This window comes from Talpa occidentalis, unplaced genomic scaffold (genome assembly GCF_014898055.3).
Source record: "Talpa occidentalis isolate TD23 unplaced genomic scaffold, MPIMG_talOcc4v2.1 talOcc4.4, whole genome shotgun sequence".
NCBI lineage: Eukaryota > Metazoa > Chordata > Mammalia > Eulipotyphla > Talpidae > Talpa > Talpa occidentalis.
Window position 1 is genome coordinate 63,408,658 of NW_023604295.1, and position 18,943 is coordinate 63,427,600.

Genomic DNA, 18,943 nt, shown 5'->3' on the forward strand with positions numbered 1-18,943 from the left:
TGTCTCATCCTATTATAAGAATGAATATTTATGAAAAATGAATGACTACATGTGAATGTCCAGAAGGATGGCTATTTATGACTTTTATGACCATAAGGTGATGACTTTTACTAACATATTTTATAATATACCTCCTATACTTAAATGAAAACTATGGCATTTTTTATCCTTTCTTGATTTTTTTCCCCAAAAGAAGTGTATCATGACACATACCCTATGTTTTTCTTATTTACTCTGTTTATAGACTATCTTAATCCCACTAGAATGTACACTCCATGAGGGTAAGAAATCACTGGTCCTATGTGGGGAACTACAGATATTATAACTAAACCACTATGAAAGAGGTAGTTATTCCCTTTTTTTTCTTTCCCATTACTTATTTTGGAAAGTGATTAAAATTGTCTCCAAAGATCATTGTGTGATCATTTGCTATGAGATTCTAGAGAAACCATGTCACTTTTGTAAGCCCTAGTTTCATAATCAGGTTGGTGTAGATAATCTTTATGGCTCCTTCCAGGGTTGACATTTACATCTCTAGTTACTGGAACAGAGAAGGTACCCAACAGATACTTTAAAATGAATACATTAATATGAGTTCAGCAGTACTTGTACAAAATGTACAAGTTAATAGAAGGATGTCAGCTATGAATGCTTAACACCATTTTACTGGCAAGGGTGTATTATTTTGAGTATAAGTTAGGCCAATTTTTAAGCTGTAGTCTATTAGGGGACTGGTTAAAACAAGGACAGAATGAAGTACCAAATAAGGAGGGTGCTTGTAGTGTAACCTCTTCTGCGAAGTCTATATATAATTCACTAGGAGAAAGGATTTTTTATTTTGGAGATTTGCTTTAATAGCCTGTTTTAGTCATTCCCAAGTAGGACAAGCAGACAAGCTGGGCTTAGGACAGAACAGGAACTACTGTGAAGGAAAAGGGCTTCTATTACCTGAGATAGTTGTATAAACAAATGAGTCCCTTCTGGAAATAAAGGAACAAATTTCTGCTTCTGAGCTTCAATTTTAAGAAGAGTGAAGAGATGGTTACACATTGCCCCAAACAAAGCCCAATGGTAAGGAAGAACAATGAGGCCCTTCAAATAAAATGCCCTAAAGAATGGCTGACTCTGGGCAAATGCCCTGCATCAAAAAGTCGAGGTATTACAAGTAGAGCAGAGGTTGCTGGTTATGGCCACTTCGTACTTCAGACCAGATGCTCTGCAGAGCCAAGGTACAGTTGCTTGGTGTTTCGACGATGCACTTGGAAAGCAATGATTGAGTTATCTATAACCTTAAACCTGCTGCTGTTTGAGTGCCTTAGTAGTCTCAAGACAGTAGGCAAACACAGGACTGAGCAGGACTAAGCTTTGGAAGTAATGCTGTATGGCAGAGAGAAACAATAGCCATTACAAACTGACCAAAACTCAGCCTCCCCTAAGCCTGGCATTAGAAAGGATAAACATTTTTTTTTTTTTTTTTTTTTTTTTTTTTGCAAATGAGTAAAACTTTAAGCTACTTGGACACTTTGAAGTTGGGATGGAATAATGAAGTATGAGGTGTGGAGAAGTAGCTCAAGCAACTAACTGAGAAAAGGGAAAGAAAATTGACAATAGTTCTCTGAGTCTGTTCAGGGATTTTCATATAGTTATATAGATATTTTCATCCATAAACATTCAGAAGCAAATTATTTCCCATTACCATTGTCTCAGAAACCATTAGATGCTTTGAGTAGACAAGGTCGAATTCTGAGATGAAATGGGATTTTTAAAATATATTTTCAGTTTGGACAGCTTACTTATTTGCACTTCCCTATCTCTTGTATAGGTTGTAAATTTAACTGTGTGTTAACTACCCTGTTATATATTATTAACCACCAAAATAATTTTTATAGGTAAAATAGAATAAAAAATAGAATAAAACATTACAGAAGCATCATTTATCTCAAAGAACCATACTACATGATATATATTGACAACACATTGCCTGAAAGCATTTACTGTTATACTTCTAAGTGGCATCTAGTCTAAATTAATTTGTTCCCTACATTAAGTACAGAATATTAAGTCAGAAGTAGAAGGTAGACATTACTCTTTGCTTTCTGTGGGTCAAAGTTATTGCATAAGCATACTCACACTTCATTATAACAATGTATGTGGAAGTCTCAGATTTAAGATGTGGATCAGGCACTCATGTGATGAAGCCAATCGCTGTCCCTACGGCACTAAATACAGCTCAGAGGGAAAGATTACTCAGCTTTTCAAACCCAGTCGCAGACTTAAGAAGGTCATATGATTGAGCTCAAAAGGCATATTTCCCCCATTCTAATGTTTTTACACTCAAAAAATGGCACTTACATCTTGGTTAGACATTTCCCAATATGGCCTCTCTCCATAGGACATGACCTCCCACATGACAATGCCATAACTCCACGCATCACTGGCTGAAGAGAATTTTCTGTAGGCAATAGCTTCTGGGGCTGTCCACCTTATGGGGATTTTTCCACCCTGGAAAACAAATTAAGAGATTCCTCAGCTGGCTAACAAATGTATTAAAAAACAAGTGGTATTCCAATTAAGTGTCTTTTGTTAGAAAAATCTAAATACCACATGCCAGCACTGGCATTTTAAATAAAAATAAAATAATGTTAAAATGTCAGAAATAGTTTTCCTAGAATATTCAGTGAAAACAGCTTTAATAGGAAGTAAGTCACACTTCAGAAATATTTTAATTCATTCATTAGAGAAATTTATTTTCATCTTAGAGTCACACAATTAAGCCCACTATCATGCCATGTGAAGAAAGTTCCAGATTAATTAATGTTCTAAGACATTAAAATTAGATGTAATTCCACATTCATTAAACATTGTATTGCATATATAAATAATGATATAGTAAGTTCTAGTCATTGAAGACAAATGGTTAAATACAGCATGGAGACATTCTCTACAGATTCAATGTTTATCAGAACTTAATTTTCTTTCCCCTTTCATTTGTTATGATATCATTTATTTTAGATTAAAAATCCCTTTAACATTCTGCAAGAGTACCTGAGAAGGATAATCTTTCTTTAGAACACTTTAGGCTAGTTTATATTTTTTGTTCTTCAGAGTTCAAGTTAACATTTGAACATATTAAAGAGAATAAAATGCATGAATTTAATCTAATCTATAATGTTCAGGTATTCAAGTCTGCTATTGGGCTATGCTTATTTTTTATCAACATTTATTACATTTCATCTCTTGACACACTCTATATACCTCTTTTTACTGTAATGACAGGAATAAAACAGTTCATCCATTTGATTTATCATCTTTGAAGCCTGGCAGCACCGGGCGGGAAGAGCAAGGCTGTGCCACTAGATGGCGGAAGAGAACAAGGAGCGGCGGGCAGGCGGCTCTCAGCTTCAGATTCCAACGTGATTTTCCTCAGAACACACCACAATGCAATCATTTCATCATTAAAGGCACTTTCATGATCACATCATCTGCTCACCCGCTGAGTGCACAGTCTGGTGTCAGGGCAAGTGGGGGATGGAAGGAATATGGGGTGCACGCTTTGGCCCATGAGGAATTTAGGTTAAACATCTTTAAGGTGAAGCCATTAATCGGGCAATCTAAATACTACTTAGTAAGTAATCTAAACTCGGTTTACCTGAAGGGAAAAGAGATTCATCGGATAGGAACAATTAGGTTTCACCAGAAAATGAGGGCATTAAAGACTCGTAGCATGGAATTGTTAGAAGGAACCTTGGGGAATATCTCTTTAATTCAATACCCTGACTTTACAGGTGAGCAAACTGAGCCCAAGGTTATAGATTTACAGACACAGAAGTTGAGCCATGCTTCCCCACATTTATTAAGCACATAATGTCTACTAGTGCTATCACAGTAGTATTATGGAGCACTGATATAAAGATATTATGGAGCACTGATATAAAGATATAAATACTCAGCATGGGGGTATTTAAGGCAAAGCTGACTTTATGTTTTAACTCTGGATATCCAGAACCAGGTATCAGAACAATATAATGGAATGTAGCCTGACGCCTGGAGTTTTCATACTTGGGGACAGAAGTTAAAAGATGCATAAAATTATGAGTTGAAAATTAAATCCACAAAGTTGGTGGTAGTAGGTTAGGAGGGTGGTGGTGGGGAGAGAACTGAAAGGGGAGGATTTTTTGTAGAACTCAAAGCAGAGTTGATAGATTAAAAAAACAACAACACAGAACCCATGGTTAAATTTGAATTTAGGTAAATGATACCTATTTTTTCTTAGTATATCTCGTATGAACATATATATATCCATATATATGATACATATTTATAAATATGTATATATATTTGTGTGTGCATAAGGAAGTCCCAAATATTGCATGAGAGACACATTTATACTAAAAAAAATTCATTATTTATCTGCAATTCAATCCAAACTGGGTATCCTATATTTTTATTTGCAAGGTGCCTGCCCTCATCCAAACCAGTGAAAAATGCAGAAATGGGAATATTGTAAATGAGCCAACAAAACATAAGGTTTTGTTCTGAAAAAACTAGTGTGGTCTGTCCTTCAGGAGGAGACAAGGGCTCTCCTTGAACAGGAGCACCGGTATCAAAGTGGCACGGTAGCAGCCTTAGTTTTATTGTAAAGCATCTCAAACTTGTGGCTCAGTCCACTGAAGTCACTTAAGTCAAACTCGGGCTTGTTTCAAACATGAAAACCACACTTTCAGAGAATGAGACCAACTTCAACCTCAGAGCAGATGCGAGAGTAGCAGTCTCATTTGGCATTTCCGACTCTGGCTCTTCCTCTGTCTCATCTGGCAAACAATATGTGGAACTCAATTGCTGGTGTGCTGAGGGGTTCTTTTGTGAAATCTTCATGAGTTCTATTAGGACAGGTTAAAAAATGTAGTTAAGCATTATTTTATGGTTATTCAATTATAAATGATATCTCACATAAAGGATCCACATATAAATTTGTATTTCCTATAGTAAGATATCACATATAAATTGATAACTTCACCACTTTCCCTTATAGGATTTTATTTTTTCTCTCAAGGGAGGAGAGTACAGAATGATTGAATAGCATTGCTACTGGTTATGAACTGTTGTTTCCACAAAAGTCATACATTGAAAGCCCTACCCCGCAATGTGACTATTTGGAGCTAGGGAGATAGGGTAAATAAGATGGTAAGAGTGGGTCTTAGTCCAATATACTAGTGCCCTTATAAGAAGGTGAAGGGACACCAGAGCTGTGCAGGCACAGAGAAGAGACTGAGGATACAGCAAGAAGGTGGTCATTTGCCAGCCCAGAAGAGAGGGTCAGAAGAAGCCAAACCTGTTGATAACCTTGATTTGGTTGTCCAGCATCCAAAACCATGAAAAGGAAGTTTTATTGTTTGAGCCACTCAGCCTGTGGTATTTTATGGCAGCCCTACTAGATCAATACACTACTGCTTTGAAAAACCAAATTTTTTTTCCCCTAAGAAGAGTAATATTGCAAAATGCACAATACATCGTTATTTCAAAACTATTCAGAGTCATCTTGTAGTGGAAAGAGTGAATGAGAAAAAAAATCTTAAAAGGAAAAAAATTGAAAAATTGGGGCAAAAGTTTTAATACAGGAGATACAATCTTAACAAAAAAATGTAAGGTAACATGAACCTGGCGGTAGCCACAAACTGGGATTAATTGTCAGTGTACAAGGAATGGAGAAAGGAAGTATTTCACTTTTTTTTTTTTCCTAGTGGGAGGATATATACTGGAGAGAGTTGACAGCTGAGTGCCGATGAAACAGAAAGGAAGAGATCCTTAAGCCCACACAGCTAGTATTGATTTTCCTAATTTGGAGGAGACACAGAAGCCTAGTTCTTTTTTCCTTTCCTTTTTTTTTTTATGTTTTTGAATTCAGTGGACCAATAAACTTTTGTGGCTTAGTCTCATCTACTTATTTTTGTCCATGATCTTGAGTCATAGATATAGGTACTGCATGAAGGTACACAAAGCATTAACCACCAGATGTTTGTTCAGGTTTCAGGAGCGAACAAATGGTATTTTAGATTTGAAATCACAATCACTGGAACATTACATCTTCTTTACCATATGTTTGTGAGAAAAAGCAGTTACCAGAGATGCTAGTCAAAATGATTGTAACTCAAAAGCTTTCTCATCTACTAATACCTCCCTTATGCAGCCAGCTTTACTCACGTATGGGGCAGAGGAGGAACGGGAAGTAAGCCAATGATCACTATTGAAGAGGCTGTTAGAAAACTTTTGTTTTTCAAGTCATCTTCAGAGTTCACTGTCTAATAAGTTGGTAGTGTGATTGTAGCGGAACAAGTGCTCTAAAGCGAACAGGGAGACCTGCACCTGTACACCTGGTGCCCCGCAGTTGTGCTGTTGGTGTATTTAACTAACACCTGAGCCTTAAAAGCTAACCTTCTAATCTTTATTTTTTTTCTTTTCTTTTTTGAGTTTTTTTTTTTAGGCTTTATTTTTTTTGCACACCTTGCTATTTCTTTCTTTTTCTGTAATTTTTTTCCCCTCCACTAAGCAGCTATGCCCATACCCCATTGTAAAGTCAAGAATGACACAGGGCAGGTTGTCTATGATCCAGCAGACCAGGCAAAGGAGGAGTCAGAGTCCTCAGTGGTTTTTTGCGCTCTTTTATTGGGATTTAGTGGGTATGTGGCAGGCAGGGGTGCTGCGGGGCTGGGAGGCTGGCAGTCCTCCCAGCCCCCAGCAAATCTTCACTCTATCTGGGCTCTCTGGCGTTCTGTCTGCTTCTCTTCTTCTTTTGGCTTCCGTTTGTTCTTGGCTTCTCGGCTTCTACTGACGTCCTCATGACGTCCTCTACTGGCCCTTAAAAGCCCAGTCTTGGCCCAGGTGAATCCCATCTACATCTGCCCACACCCTACTCCAGGTGCCCGCCATCAGGCATGCATTCAGGACCGCAAGGATCCATCATCTGTCCTGATGGCAGGAGGGCAGAAAAGCCTGACATTTTTTCCTTACCCTACACCCATCAATCTGTCTTCCCCATTCTCTCCACCCTTACTCCTATTTTCTCTGGTAATCATTATCTTCTTTTTGCTGAATGCAAGTTTCATTCTTTTTATTGTTTGTGTACAATTGTTTTGGGGTACTTATGTTCCACAGATGAATGAAACCATCTGAAATCTTACATTTTTTGATTGATTTCACTCAGCATAATCACCTTGAGGTCCATCCATTTTGTCCCAAATACCAGGTTTAAAGATTCATTTAAGGAATTTATAATGGTAATTTCGATTAAACCAATTTTTATTTTATGAGCTGCAAATTGTGAGATACATCTCTACTATAGTCTAATGTGTGGCCTTGGGTAAGTATTACTCTTGAGCTATAGATTTCAGATGTGCAACACAAGGGGATTTGAATTAATGATCATAAAGTGTAAACTATAATGATTTTTATTATTTCCCCACAGTTTCTCAGCTCCCACTAAATTGTAAGGACACAGGCCATATGTGTTGGTATCTAGATCGTGTAGCCAGGCCGGTTACAGATAGCACACTCTGGATTTACACTCTTGGCAAACAACAGTCACAGTGATCAACCTGAGTGGTAAGGAAGAGTAAAACAACTTAAACACTTTTGTTTAAGAAAGTGACAGTACAGGGCCTCCCGGGTGACCCAGGTGGTTGAGCACAGCGCTGTGAAGCTGTCCACAGCCTCTGCAGCGCACGTTTAATTCCTGGCCAGCCAGGGAGATACCCACATGGTGCGGCAGGCCTCTCCTGTCTCACCTGTTGCTCCCCTCAGCAGTGTTTTCGGTCCGTCTGCCTGTACTGTTCCCCACTCTGTCTCTGGTGAATCCTCTCACCCTCCTGCACCTCTGGCCTGTACCCCAATTCTTGTATAAATAAATCTTTTAAAAAAAGGAAAGTGACAGTACAAATGACATATCTTAGAAAGTTATGAAGTAGAACATTGACTTTCCCCTCATCCCTTTTGTTTTTTAACTCTTAGTGGGTAACTACTGGTTATTTGGGTAACTCATTATACAGAGACTTACCAATGGCATTAACATGTTTACTGAAAGATCACTTATAATTTCTTGTAAGTGGAATTATCTGTGTAAGAGTGGTCTGGCTTGGGAGGCATGGGTGGAGGAATCAACTTCTGTTATGTTGTCTTAGGAAGTCATAGCAACTCACAGAAAGATCTTATACCCACTAAATAAACAGACAACCCTCACTATGGGGATTTTCTTCTTTCTTTTGATAATTACTGATTTTGAGAAAAAAAAAGTCCATCTCTGAGCACCACTTTCTCATTTGTAATCCTAAACCAACAGATTATAATATTACAGTGCACAACTATAGCATATTGTATAAGCTGTTTAAAACCACATGCCCACTTCCTCTCAGAGGGCTGTGCACTTCCATCTTTCACTGAGGTTTCCTGATCTAGCTTAACATTGATACTCTGTGAAGTTTTTATCTTTTTCTGAAATATGGGGATAGTATCTGTTCTCCCTTGAGGGAAAACTGAGGACTAATGCTGGAATTCATTTATTTTAGTCACAGGGGAAAACTTCTCATATTTTGGCTTCTAGATAATGTTTGTTGAATGGATTAGAAGAGATAGTGCATAAGAAGTCCCTCCTAGCTGCCAGCAACATAGTAGGCACTCAGCAAGTATTATTTTTTCTTTATTTATGTCTTTAAAATTTATCCCATTTTTTTATTTTTATTTTTTAATGATTTATTTATTTATACAAGCACTGGGTACAGTTAGAAGCATGGGAGGGTGAGAGAATTCACCAGAGCCAGAACAGGAAACAGAATAGGCAGACTGACAAAATACACTGCTGAGGGGAGCAGTGGGTGTGGCAGGAGAGGTCTGTAGTGCCATGTGGGACCCTCGCCGGCGGCCAGGGATCGAACCGGTGCTGCAGAGGCTGCTGGCAGCTTCGCAGCCCTGTGCTCAATCGCTGCACCACCAGGGGAGGCCCAAAATTTATCCCATTTTTAGACGTGCTTGGCTTCCACCCAGACTAATGCTTCATTTCCCTCATGTGGTGTCATGAAGCCCACTCCCAAGCTCAGTACCCAAGCTCAGGGGTGATCTTCTTTCAAACAAGGGCTTTTAGGCACCAAATCAATTCTGCTAATGAACAAGTTCTGAGGCAGATCTTTTAATTTACACCCTGTCTTGTCCAGTTGGAAGAAATCTGTGGATCTTGGTCCAGTGAATTTGGTCCCGTGCCTACATTCCTGACATTGCCCATCAGTGCCTTCCAAGACCCAGGGCACATCTCATTCATCTTACTCATTCACAGGTAGAATTCTGACATCAAAAATTCTACCTAGAGTTATTATTGGCAGGGTGAACTTCTTTCTATAACTGTACCTGCCTTCTTACCTTTTCCTACATGTCTCTCTTCTCTTTGTGGGGGTATAGTACAATGGGCAAGTCATGAACCTTCTCTCAATACACACACACACACACACACACACAAAATTTTGCATCAATATAGTGGGAATCATAGGCGTCATATTGAAATACTCTTGTTTAGGTAAAAGGTCCTATTCTGGCATTATATTTTAAAAAGATGTTATTGCTTTTTAATAACTAATTTTCACAGGAAGATAAACACTGTAGTAACATATTGTAAACAGCAATGTTTTAGATTACAGACATATGAAACATTTTCTTTATACTTTTTTTTAATAAGACAAAGACTTCCTGACAGTTGTCTCTTGTTTCAGCCTTTCACTGTCTGTGCCCATGACCTTTGTGTGGGTCTTCATTGAGGTCACAGGGTCTTGGGTTTTATGAATGCAGAGCTCACTAACTGTTCAGACTTGTGCTAAAATGGGTCAGTAGTTAAGTTTTTTGGTGGCTATTTAAAAATCATTATCACCATCATCATCATCATTATTATTGTTATTTAGTGAATCTTAATGCCTGTGGACTAGGTATGCACTCTTCAGAGAACCACCTGTCCACTCTGCTCTCGTACCAATTCTTTCATCAGACACAACTGATCATTTCCATTATCCTCCTGGTTTTTGTAGGCTTGGCAATCCCCCTCTCCTTTTTTAATCCAGCCTCCCTCCTCTGATTATAATTATCTAGATTTGAAAATTATTTAGATTATATTTTTTCATAAAGAGTAAGGACAGATGAGGAGAATTCACATAAACACGAATAGCTAACTTGTCAACTTTGTTTTCTACTCTCTAAAAATAATTCTTATTCATGGAAAAACTTTCTCATTCTCTTCTCACACTGTTCATTTTTATCCATTGTCAAAATGTATAAACAGTTCAGTAAATGCAATTGTTTTTGTTCTCGTAATAAGACAATGCTTATCATATTTATTCAGAGCTCAAGAATTAGGATTTATTTTACCTGCTACCTACTAAATTGGTCCTGAAAATAATTTATTATAACATATTTCTCTTTTGATGAGAATGTAGGCAAAACATCATTAAATAAATAATGCTATTATGGGGGGACATGTGTTATATTAGATTTTCTATTCTATCCTATAAGGTAATAATATAAAACACAATGTTACTGTAATGCGGGGGAATTAAGCATATATATATATATATATATAGTATTAGGAGAATTATCTTGTATCTGAGTGTAGATTTAAGTACTACTGGTAGTAGAGGCAATTTTTCAAAACAACCTATTATTCATATAGCCCAGGGCTAGCTGATACTAATAGTTAAAAACACTGCTCCCACTCGTTGCTGGGCAGTAGACTATCACATCCTTCTAGTTACTCTTTCTCTTTTTAATCCAATTCTATAGATGCCCTGTTAAATTTTTCTCCTACTAGAGTATTTTAGTGAGGTTTTCTCTCTTTTTTAAAGATTTATTTATTTATACAAGCACTGGGCACAGTCAGAAGTGCGGGAGGGTGAGAGAATTCACCAGAGCCATTGCAGAGAACAGAATAGGCAGAGTGACGAAATACACTGCTGAGGGGAGCAGTGGGCACGGCAGGAGAGGTCTGTCGCGCCATGTGGGACCCTCACCAGCAGCCTGGGATTGAACCGGCGCTGCAGAGGCTGCGGGCAGCTTCACAGCCCAGCGCTCAACCGCTGCGCCACCAGGGGAGGTCCTTAGTGAGGTTTTCTTAAGGTTCTCATCTTTTATGGTAAAGGCCAATGGAAATTAGTACTGACTTAACAGGTTTTTTTTGTTTTTTAAGATTTATTTATTCAAGCACTGGGTACAGTCAGAAGCATGGGAGGGTGAGAAAATTCACCAGAGCCAGAGCGGGGAACAGAACAGGCAAACCGAAGTACTGACTTAATAGTTTTAAAAATGTACTGCATAAATCATAAAGAGATTAATTATATTAAAGTATTAATACTGAAACATTATATTTCTAAATGTTATTATAATATATAAAATGATAATCTTCATGTATATAACAGAGTTTAGAAAGCATTTTTATCTGAATGGTCTCAAATGGAATGAATACTCTGCTTTCTAATCTGGGTGCTCTGTGAAAACAATGCTAATAAAACACTTACCAATACTTGTAACTACCTATCTACATCCAGAGTTCAATGCTATGTATCTAGGGAGAAACTTCAGATCTTGTTATTAGGAAGTGTGTAAGACTCTGGGTGACATAGCAGTGATTCTCAAGCCCAGGGATGCTGACTCTGGAGAGAGAGAGCCTGTAGGGTCAAACACTCAGCTTCTAATTCTTCGTTTTCACTGATTTGTTGTGTGACCAAGTTGCAAATTCTTTCTCAATTGAGAGGGTTGAAATTTATAATCTTGAAGTTCATGTGAAGGTTTACTATTCTGCGACTTGTTAACATACACACTACCACAGTGAATTAAAATAGAAAAAGGAGTGACCTTCACTTTTGTCTAAGGTAACTTAGAAAGAAAGGGTTAGGACTGAGCTCCATTGCTTCCTGTGTCATTGTTATGCCCACAGGCATTTTATATATTAAATCAGACTTTACCTGACAGACCTGCAGTGCTTTGAGCATATCTGAGAAGCAGGTCATTTTCTACAGCTGTTGAATGCAGTGTTACGATACATCAGTTCAGTGTAGAACTGTGACCTCAAATTTCCATTGTCAGAAAGGCCAGTTCTTAACAGAACCCAAAGAAGAGGCACGATGATATAATGACATCTTGGAAGCAATCTGTTTGGAACCAGGTACTCAGACTGATGAACACACCACAGAGAAGAAGGTACAATTTGAAAAACTGAGAAGTGCTGCTCTATGGAAGGACAGGGCTGAGGCACTCACATCCAAAGATGGGCAAAAGGGCCTCCCTGGTGGTGCAGTGGGTTGAGCGCAGCGCTGTGAAGCTGTCTGCAGCCTCTGCAGCACGGGTTCAATTCCCGGCCGGCTGGAGAGAATTCCATATGGTAAAGCAGACCTCTCCTGTCTGCTATTCGTTCTTCCATTTCATCTATTCTGCTTTCATTTCTTTTCCCAGAGTTCTTTAGCTCCTCCATTCATCCTTTGAACTCCTGCATTTCTTTCACTTCCCTCTTTAGGGGCTCAATTTCATTCTTCAGGTCGTTGATTATTTTTCCCATATTGTTGATTACTTTTCCCATATCATTTTTGACTTTTTTCAGTTTTTTAATCATGGTGACTTTAAATTCTCTATCGGGAAGACTCATAAGTTCCTCGAAGTCACTGTTGTTGCAGTCTGGTGTTTGATTGTCTTTTTGCAGTATGTCTTTTCCCTGGGGAGGTGCTTGGTTGCTTGTAATTTTTCTTCTCCCTGCTGCTTGTTTTCTAATTTGTCCTGTGTGTTGAGACACTGTGTTGCTGGTACTGGCCGGGATCTCTTTGGTGTGCTCTTTCTGGGATGTCGGAAACTAGTGGTCCCATTGAGTCCAATACTGTTATGCCAGAAGTCCAGTAGGGCGGCAGTACTATAGATATGTTAATGGTTGCTGTCCCAGAAAATCTCCTCCTTCTGTATTTGCTTAATTCCAGAGGTGGGTCTTGAGGTCCCACAGACTGCCCTGGCAGTGGCTGGATCCCCCTCTGGGCTCTGACTCTGCAAGGCGGGGCCTGGCTTGTGGGGGCTTTTCAGTTCACCACTGGCTGTGGGGACAGCCCTTTCCCAGTTCCACACAGTTTAGGTTGGTTCTGTTTATTTTTTATTTTTTTTATTTTAACATTTATCATTTTTTAAATTTTTTTAGACAATATTTGCTTCTCCCCATCCCCTCAGATTGCGTCCCCATAGAATTTCCTTCCCCAAGGCACCCGTGCACCATCACCACAGTCCCCTGTGCTCCTCCCTCCCTCCCTCTGATCCCTCTCCCTCCTCCTCCCCTGCAGTATGTCTCTGGTTTATAATTGTCTGTTTTTGCTTTGTTGTGTTTTGTACTGTTGTTATTTTTTTTACACTGATGTCTTATTGGGTTCCCCTGTATTCCTGCTATAAGTGAGACCATCCGATATTTTTCTTTTTCCTTCTGGCTTATTTCACTGAGCATAATTCCTTCTAGCTCCATCCACGTTGCTGTGAATGGCATGAGTTTATCTTTTTCGATTGCTGAATAATATTCCATTGTGTATATATGCCACATCTTCTTGATCCAGTCATCTATTTTTGGGCATTTGGGTTGTTTTCAGTTTTTACCTGTGGTAAATAGTGCTGCAATAAACATAGGGGTACAGGTGCTCTTTTGAATCACTGTTTTTGTGTCCTTTGGGTAGATCCCTAGTAGTGGAATTTCCGGATCGTATGGTAGCACCATTTTTAGTAGACTGAGGAATCTCCTCAGTCACAGATTTCCACAGTGGTTGGACCAGTTTGCACCCCCACCAGCAATATAGGAGAGTTCCTTTTTCACCACATCCTCGCCAACATTTGCCAGATGGGTCCGGCTTGTGGGGGCTTTTCAGCTCACCTCTGGCTATGGGGACAGCCCTTTCCTAGTTCCACACAGTCTAGGTGGGTTCCAGACAAAGAGATCCCTGTTCTAAAATGGCAAGTCAGGAGGGCACTTCTTTGTGCCCATGGTCTCTGTTTCCATATTTTGACTATAGTGAATAGTGCCACAACAATCATAGGGGTGCACATGTCTATTTGAATTAGTGTGTTCATATTCTTCTGATGAATACCCTGTCAATAGTGTACAAGGGTTCATTTTTCTCCACACACTTGCCAACACTCATTGTCTTGACTTTTTTTTTTAAGATTTATTTATTTTTATACAAGCATTGGGTACAGTCAGAAGCGTGGGAAAATGAGAGAATTCACCAGAGCCAGAGAGGGGAACAGAACAGGCAGACCAATGAAGTACACTGCTGAGGGGAGCAGCAGGCTGCAGGAGAGGTCTGAGCGCCATGTGGGACCCTCGCCTGGCAACCAGGGATGGAACTGGCGCTGCAGAGGCTGCGGGCAGCTTCGCAACCCAGCGTTCAACCACTGTGCCACCAGGGGAGGCCCTGTCTTGACTTTTTGATAACAGTCATCCTAAAACTGGTGTGAGGTGAAATCTCCTTGTGGTTTTGGTGTGTTTTTCCTAATGATAAGTGATGAAGAACATCTTTTCATGTATCTGTTGGCCATCCTTATATCTTTTTTTTTTTAATTTATTTTATAGAGGCATGTTTATTTATTTATTTATTTATTTGTTTTTGTTTTATGTTTATACATGCACTGGGCACAGTCAGAAGCGCGGGAGGGTGAGAGAATTCACCAGAGCCAGAGCGGGGAGCAGAGCAGGCAGAAGGACTGAAGTACACTGCTGAGGGGAGCAGCGGGCGGCAGGAGAGGTCTGCGCGCCATGTGGGACCCTCCTCTGGTGGCTGAGGAGCAGCCGGGGATCGAACCGGCGCCGCAGAGGCTGCGGGCAGGTTCGCAACCCAGCACTCAACCGCTGCGCCACCGGGGAGGCCCAAACCTTATGTCTTTTTTGATGAAATGACTGTCGAGAGCCTCTGCTCACTTTTTGATTTTTTTCTTCTTTTTTAGTATATGTTGTTTATATATTTTGAATATTAACCACTTGTCTTGGAAAAATTTGAAAGTTGGGATAAAATGATTAAAATATGGAAGACTGTTTCCTTATATGCTCAGGGTCTAAGTCGAGAAAATTATGCAGTGAATACTGTGTTCATTTCATTTTTCTAACATGTAGTGCTGTCTTCTCAAATTTTCCTTCCTATTTTATTCAGAACTAAAGTTATTCTTCTTCTGGTTGTCTATTACATCTGTTGTCTGCTTCTTCACTTGGCACAGCAGTATAAACCAATTGTAGTACTATTTGACTTTAAAAACAGGGATATATTGTCTTCTCAGAAAGGTCATAAACATCTTAGAGGGTCTTTTATTTTTCCTGGCAGCCCAGTTTACAATATTTAGCATGGTGCTATGATTATAATAGGAATTTAATGATTATTTGCTGAGAGGATGACTGGATGGGATGAATTAGTAAATGATGTAAAATGGAAAGCACTGTCCCAGTGGAATTCAAATTTCGCTTTTCAGTCCTTCTTAGTAATCGTTGTGAACTTAGTTTATGAAAAGGAAAAGAAGAATGGGGAATTTCCCAGTCTGAAATTTCAGTTTATAAAGGACCATCACCCAGAGAAGCACTGAAGGTCAGTGCTTCATTCACTCATTCTCTTATTTTTTCTTTGATTAAACAGTTTTGATCACATCTCACAAGCCCAGAGGTTGAGTCACAAAGACGTGCTACTTGTCCCCAGAGAGATCATTTACAGTGAGAAAGACATCAACATAAATGAATAATGGCAGCACAAAGGGTAAGGACTCTAACAGAAATCTGCATGGGAGATCATTTGTTGGCAAAAAGGATGAGCAGTTGCTTGGGATGCCTATGGGGAATGTGGTCACAAGAGAGGTAATGTTTTAAATTACTAAAGTGGGCTCTTGTCAGGGTTAAATTAGTAACTGTGCCTGGTTTTTCCATTCTTTCTTATCTTTAAATAAATTTCGTCAACTCCCCAGAAAAAAAAATTAGAATTTAAAAGAAAAGTGACTAATATGAGGAAGAGGCCGGGTCATATCATCAGAGAGAACAGGGAGTTCAAAGGCACAGAGGGGTGAACTGGTATAAAGTGTTCAGTTAATTGCAAGCTGCCTAAAATTGCTACTGATTGGATTCCATGGAGGAAACCAGTGATTGTGAAATTGGGAGACAACACAATGACCATGCCGTTGACAGCCTGGTTAGACACTTAAAATGACAGTCATTTGAGTGCTTGCACGGTGGGGGTGGGGTGTAACATACGTCTGAGGAGGTGAGAACCTATTTCCCTAAAGTATATGAAGTGTTGTAAAATAATGTTATCTTAACAAAGGAACTTAAAATAAAATGGCAAGCAATAGGATTTCACAATGTCATTGTAACTTGAAATGTGTTCCTAGAAAAGGGAATTTTATAATTTGGGATGTATCTGTCACTATTTCTAAATGCAAAATTATACATAATTGGTTTGGTTTCTTTTTTGTTTGTTTGTTTATTTTCACCCTAACTTTGTTGTGGCTTAAAGATCTGCATCATGTGATAAAAAGTGGTATAAATAAGCTCTTTTTACATTTTTTAAATATGAGAGGATGACAGGAATCCACACTTCTCTTTTGACCTTTTAAACTCAATGTCTATTAAAAAAATAAAATTACTTTTAATTCTGGCAGAATCACCTGCAATAAGTGTGTGCAATCATGCATTATACCAACTAGGTTGAAAGGTTAATTTTACTTGCATAAAATATTCAATGTTTTATAGATTTTCAAAATGAATAAATTTTGGAAAAGCATGCTTTTAAAAATAAGCTTCCAGTTTGTTTTGCTCAGGTTTAAGTGTATCATTTAGGTCTGAAGGCTTGTGCACTGTGGACAGCAGATGGCTCTGGAGGACATCATAGGAATGCTGAATGGCATAACATGACAGTATCTGGATGTACTTGGCTGCAGACAGAAGAAGGAAGAAGTGATCTCTGTCATCCTCATATACTAACACAAGCCAATGACAAAATTTTAAATAAAAGAGGACTCGTTTAGTTGCGGGGTGGGGTTTTTTAAGATAGCATACTAGATTTTTATGAGGCCATCCCATTTTTATCTTGGATGTCTCCTGGCTCTTTCTTATTTCAATCTGTACACTCCTTCTCCACTTGTTCTTTTTCTTTTGTTCTCTATTGACCTGTTCTCCTTTACTCTGTCCTTGCCAACAAATGTTCATTGTGTGTTCAGAATACCAGTACCCTCAGGCAAACACTTTATTTGCTGGGTTCTTTGCTATTGTCTCAGAGCTTAGAAATGAGTATGAGTATAATAGATATTCAGCTAAAATGAGTTCAAAGGATGTTGTAGATGTAACATAAAATCATGGCACTGTTTATCATCTAGTGGGAGATAATGATACATTGAAAATGTTGCTGTGAAACGTGATAGGTGCTGTCATAGGGGAGAGCAAGGGAGGGCTTCTAAGGGAAATGATGTCTAGGCTGGAAACTTATGGAAAATCATAATTAGATGAATAAAAGAGGCATGAGAGAGGAGGAGATTAGGAAAGGGGGAGGGAACTTTGGTCTAGGTAGAGAATAGAGAATGTATAAAAAAGAGTCCATAACAGATTGAGAGGCACAGAGAGAAGTTCAGTGTAATTGGAGAGTAGAGTGTGAGACAAAGGAGAAGGGAAGGTCAGGGGATAAAGAAGCAAGCAGAAGAGAGATTATAAAGGGTGTGAAGGATCCTGAAAGGATTCCTGCCTTGTAATGTCATCGAAAGCCTTCAAGAAATGGGATAATAACATTAATGGTTTTGCTTTGTTATTTTTTAAAGATTTATTTATTTATTTATACATGCACTGGGTACAGTCAGAAGTGCAGGAGGGTGAGAGAATTCACCAGAGCCAGAGCAGGGAGCAGAACAGGCAGATTGATGAAGTACACTGCTGAGGGGAGCAGCGGGCGTGGCAGGAGAGGTCTGCATGCCATGTGGGACCCTCACCCAGCGGCCAGGGATCGAACTGGCCCTGCAGAGGCTGCGGGGCAGCTTCGCAACCAGAGCTCAATGCTGTGCCACCGGGGAGGCCCAGCTTTGTTATTTTTTTAGATCACTTTGGTTACTTTGTAGATTCTGATAGGGGAATAAGGGACAAAGAGAGGGAAGAGTAGAAGCAAGAAAATATTAGTATGTCTAGGAAGCCAGGAAAGTTAATTAATAATTTTTAATAGTCAGTGCATGATGTCAGTTTTTTATACCTTAAAGACATGTATTTGAATTCCTCTGATTAGTTTTTGGATATATGTCAAAGAAGAATGGGGTGACATTTACGTTACTTAACATATCCAAATCAAGCATGTAAATAAAGTTGAGGGAGGAATTTTCAAAAAAAAAAATGTGTGAAATTTTCTTCTCAAGGATCCTCATATACTATAGAAGCATCATTTACATAGAGTTTAAATTTATGTATTAAAGCAAATCCTTTAAGGACCTTCTAATTAGACTAGAAGAAATCTTACAACATGTAAAGTTAAAAATGCCGTATTTAAAAAAACAATCTGGCTTTGATCTTTTCATTTAATCCATAATGATTTTTGTGTGATTTTGACCATGTTGCATTTATAGTTTAAGTAGTTAATATGAAGGAGGAGAAGGGCCAGTGTTCAACTTTTATTTTTGTTCTGTTTGGCTTTCTCACATATGTATGTGTACTGGGTAGGAGAAAGAAAATTCACTCAGAAAGATTGTTATTTAGTGTTCTCACTTAAGAAATTCTATAGGATCAATTTTTAGTTTCTTCCTCCTCCTGCAACAAATTTGCTCAGGTAAAAGAATTTCACACAGGCTCAAGGCTATACTCCAGAGAAATAAACCCAAGGTCAAGTTGCCAAAGCAATTCAAGACATCAAAACAGCAGTTATGATTACCATAAGCTTCATCCACTACTTAAGCACAAAAGAAG

The 18,943-nt window shown here is 38.8% G+C and overlaps 1 protein-coding gene across 1 annotated transcript in view; it reads right to left on the bottom strand.

The window, feature by feature from the left end:
* Nucleotides 1-18,943, bottom strand: part of EPHA6 (EPH receptor A6) — a 655,437-nt gene that overhangs the window by 27,979 nt on the left and 608,515 nt on the right. Inside the window, 1 exon segment of the mRNA XM_054700683.1 lies at nucleotides 2,353-2,502. Coding sequence (XP_054556658.1) covers nucleotides 2,353-2,502 — 150 coding nt within the window.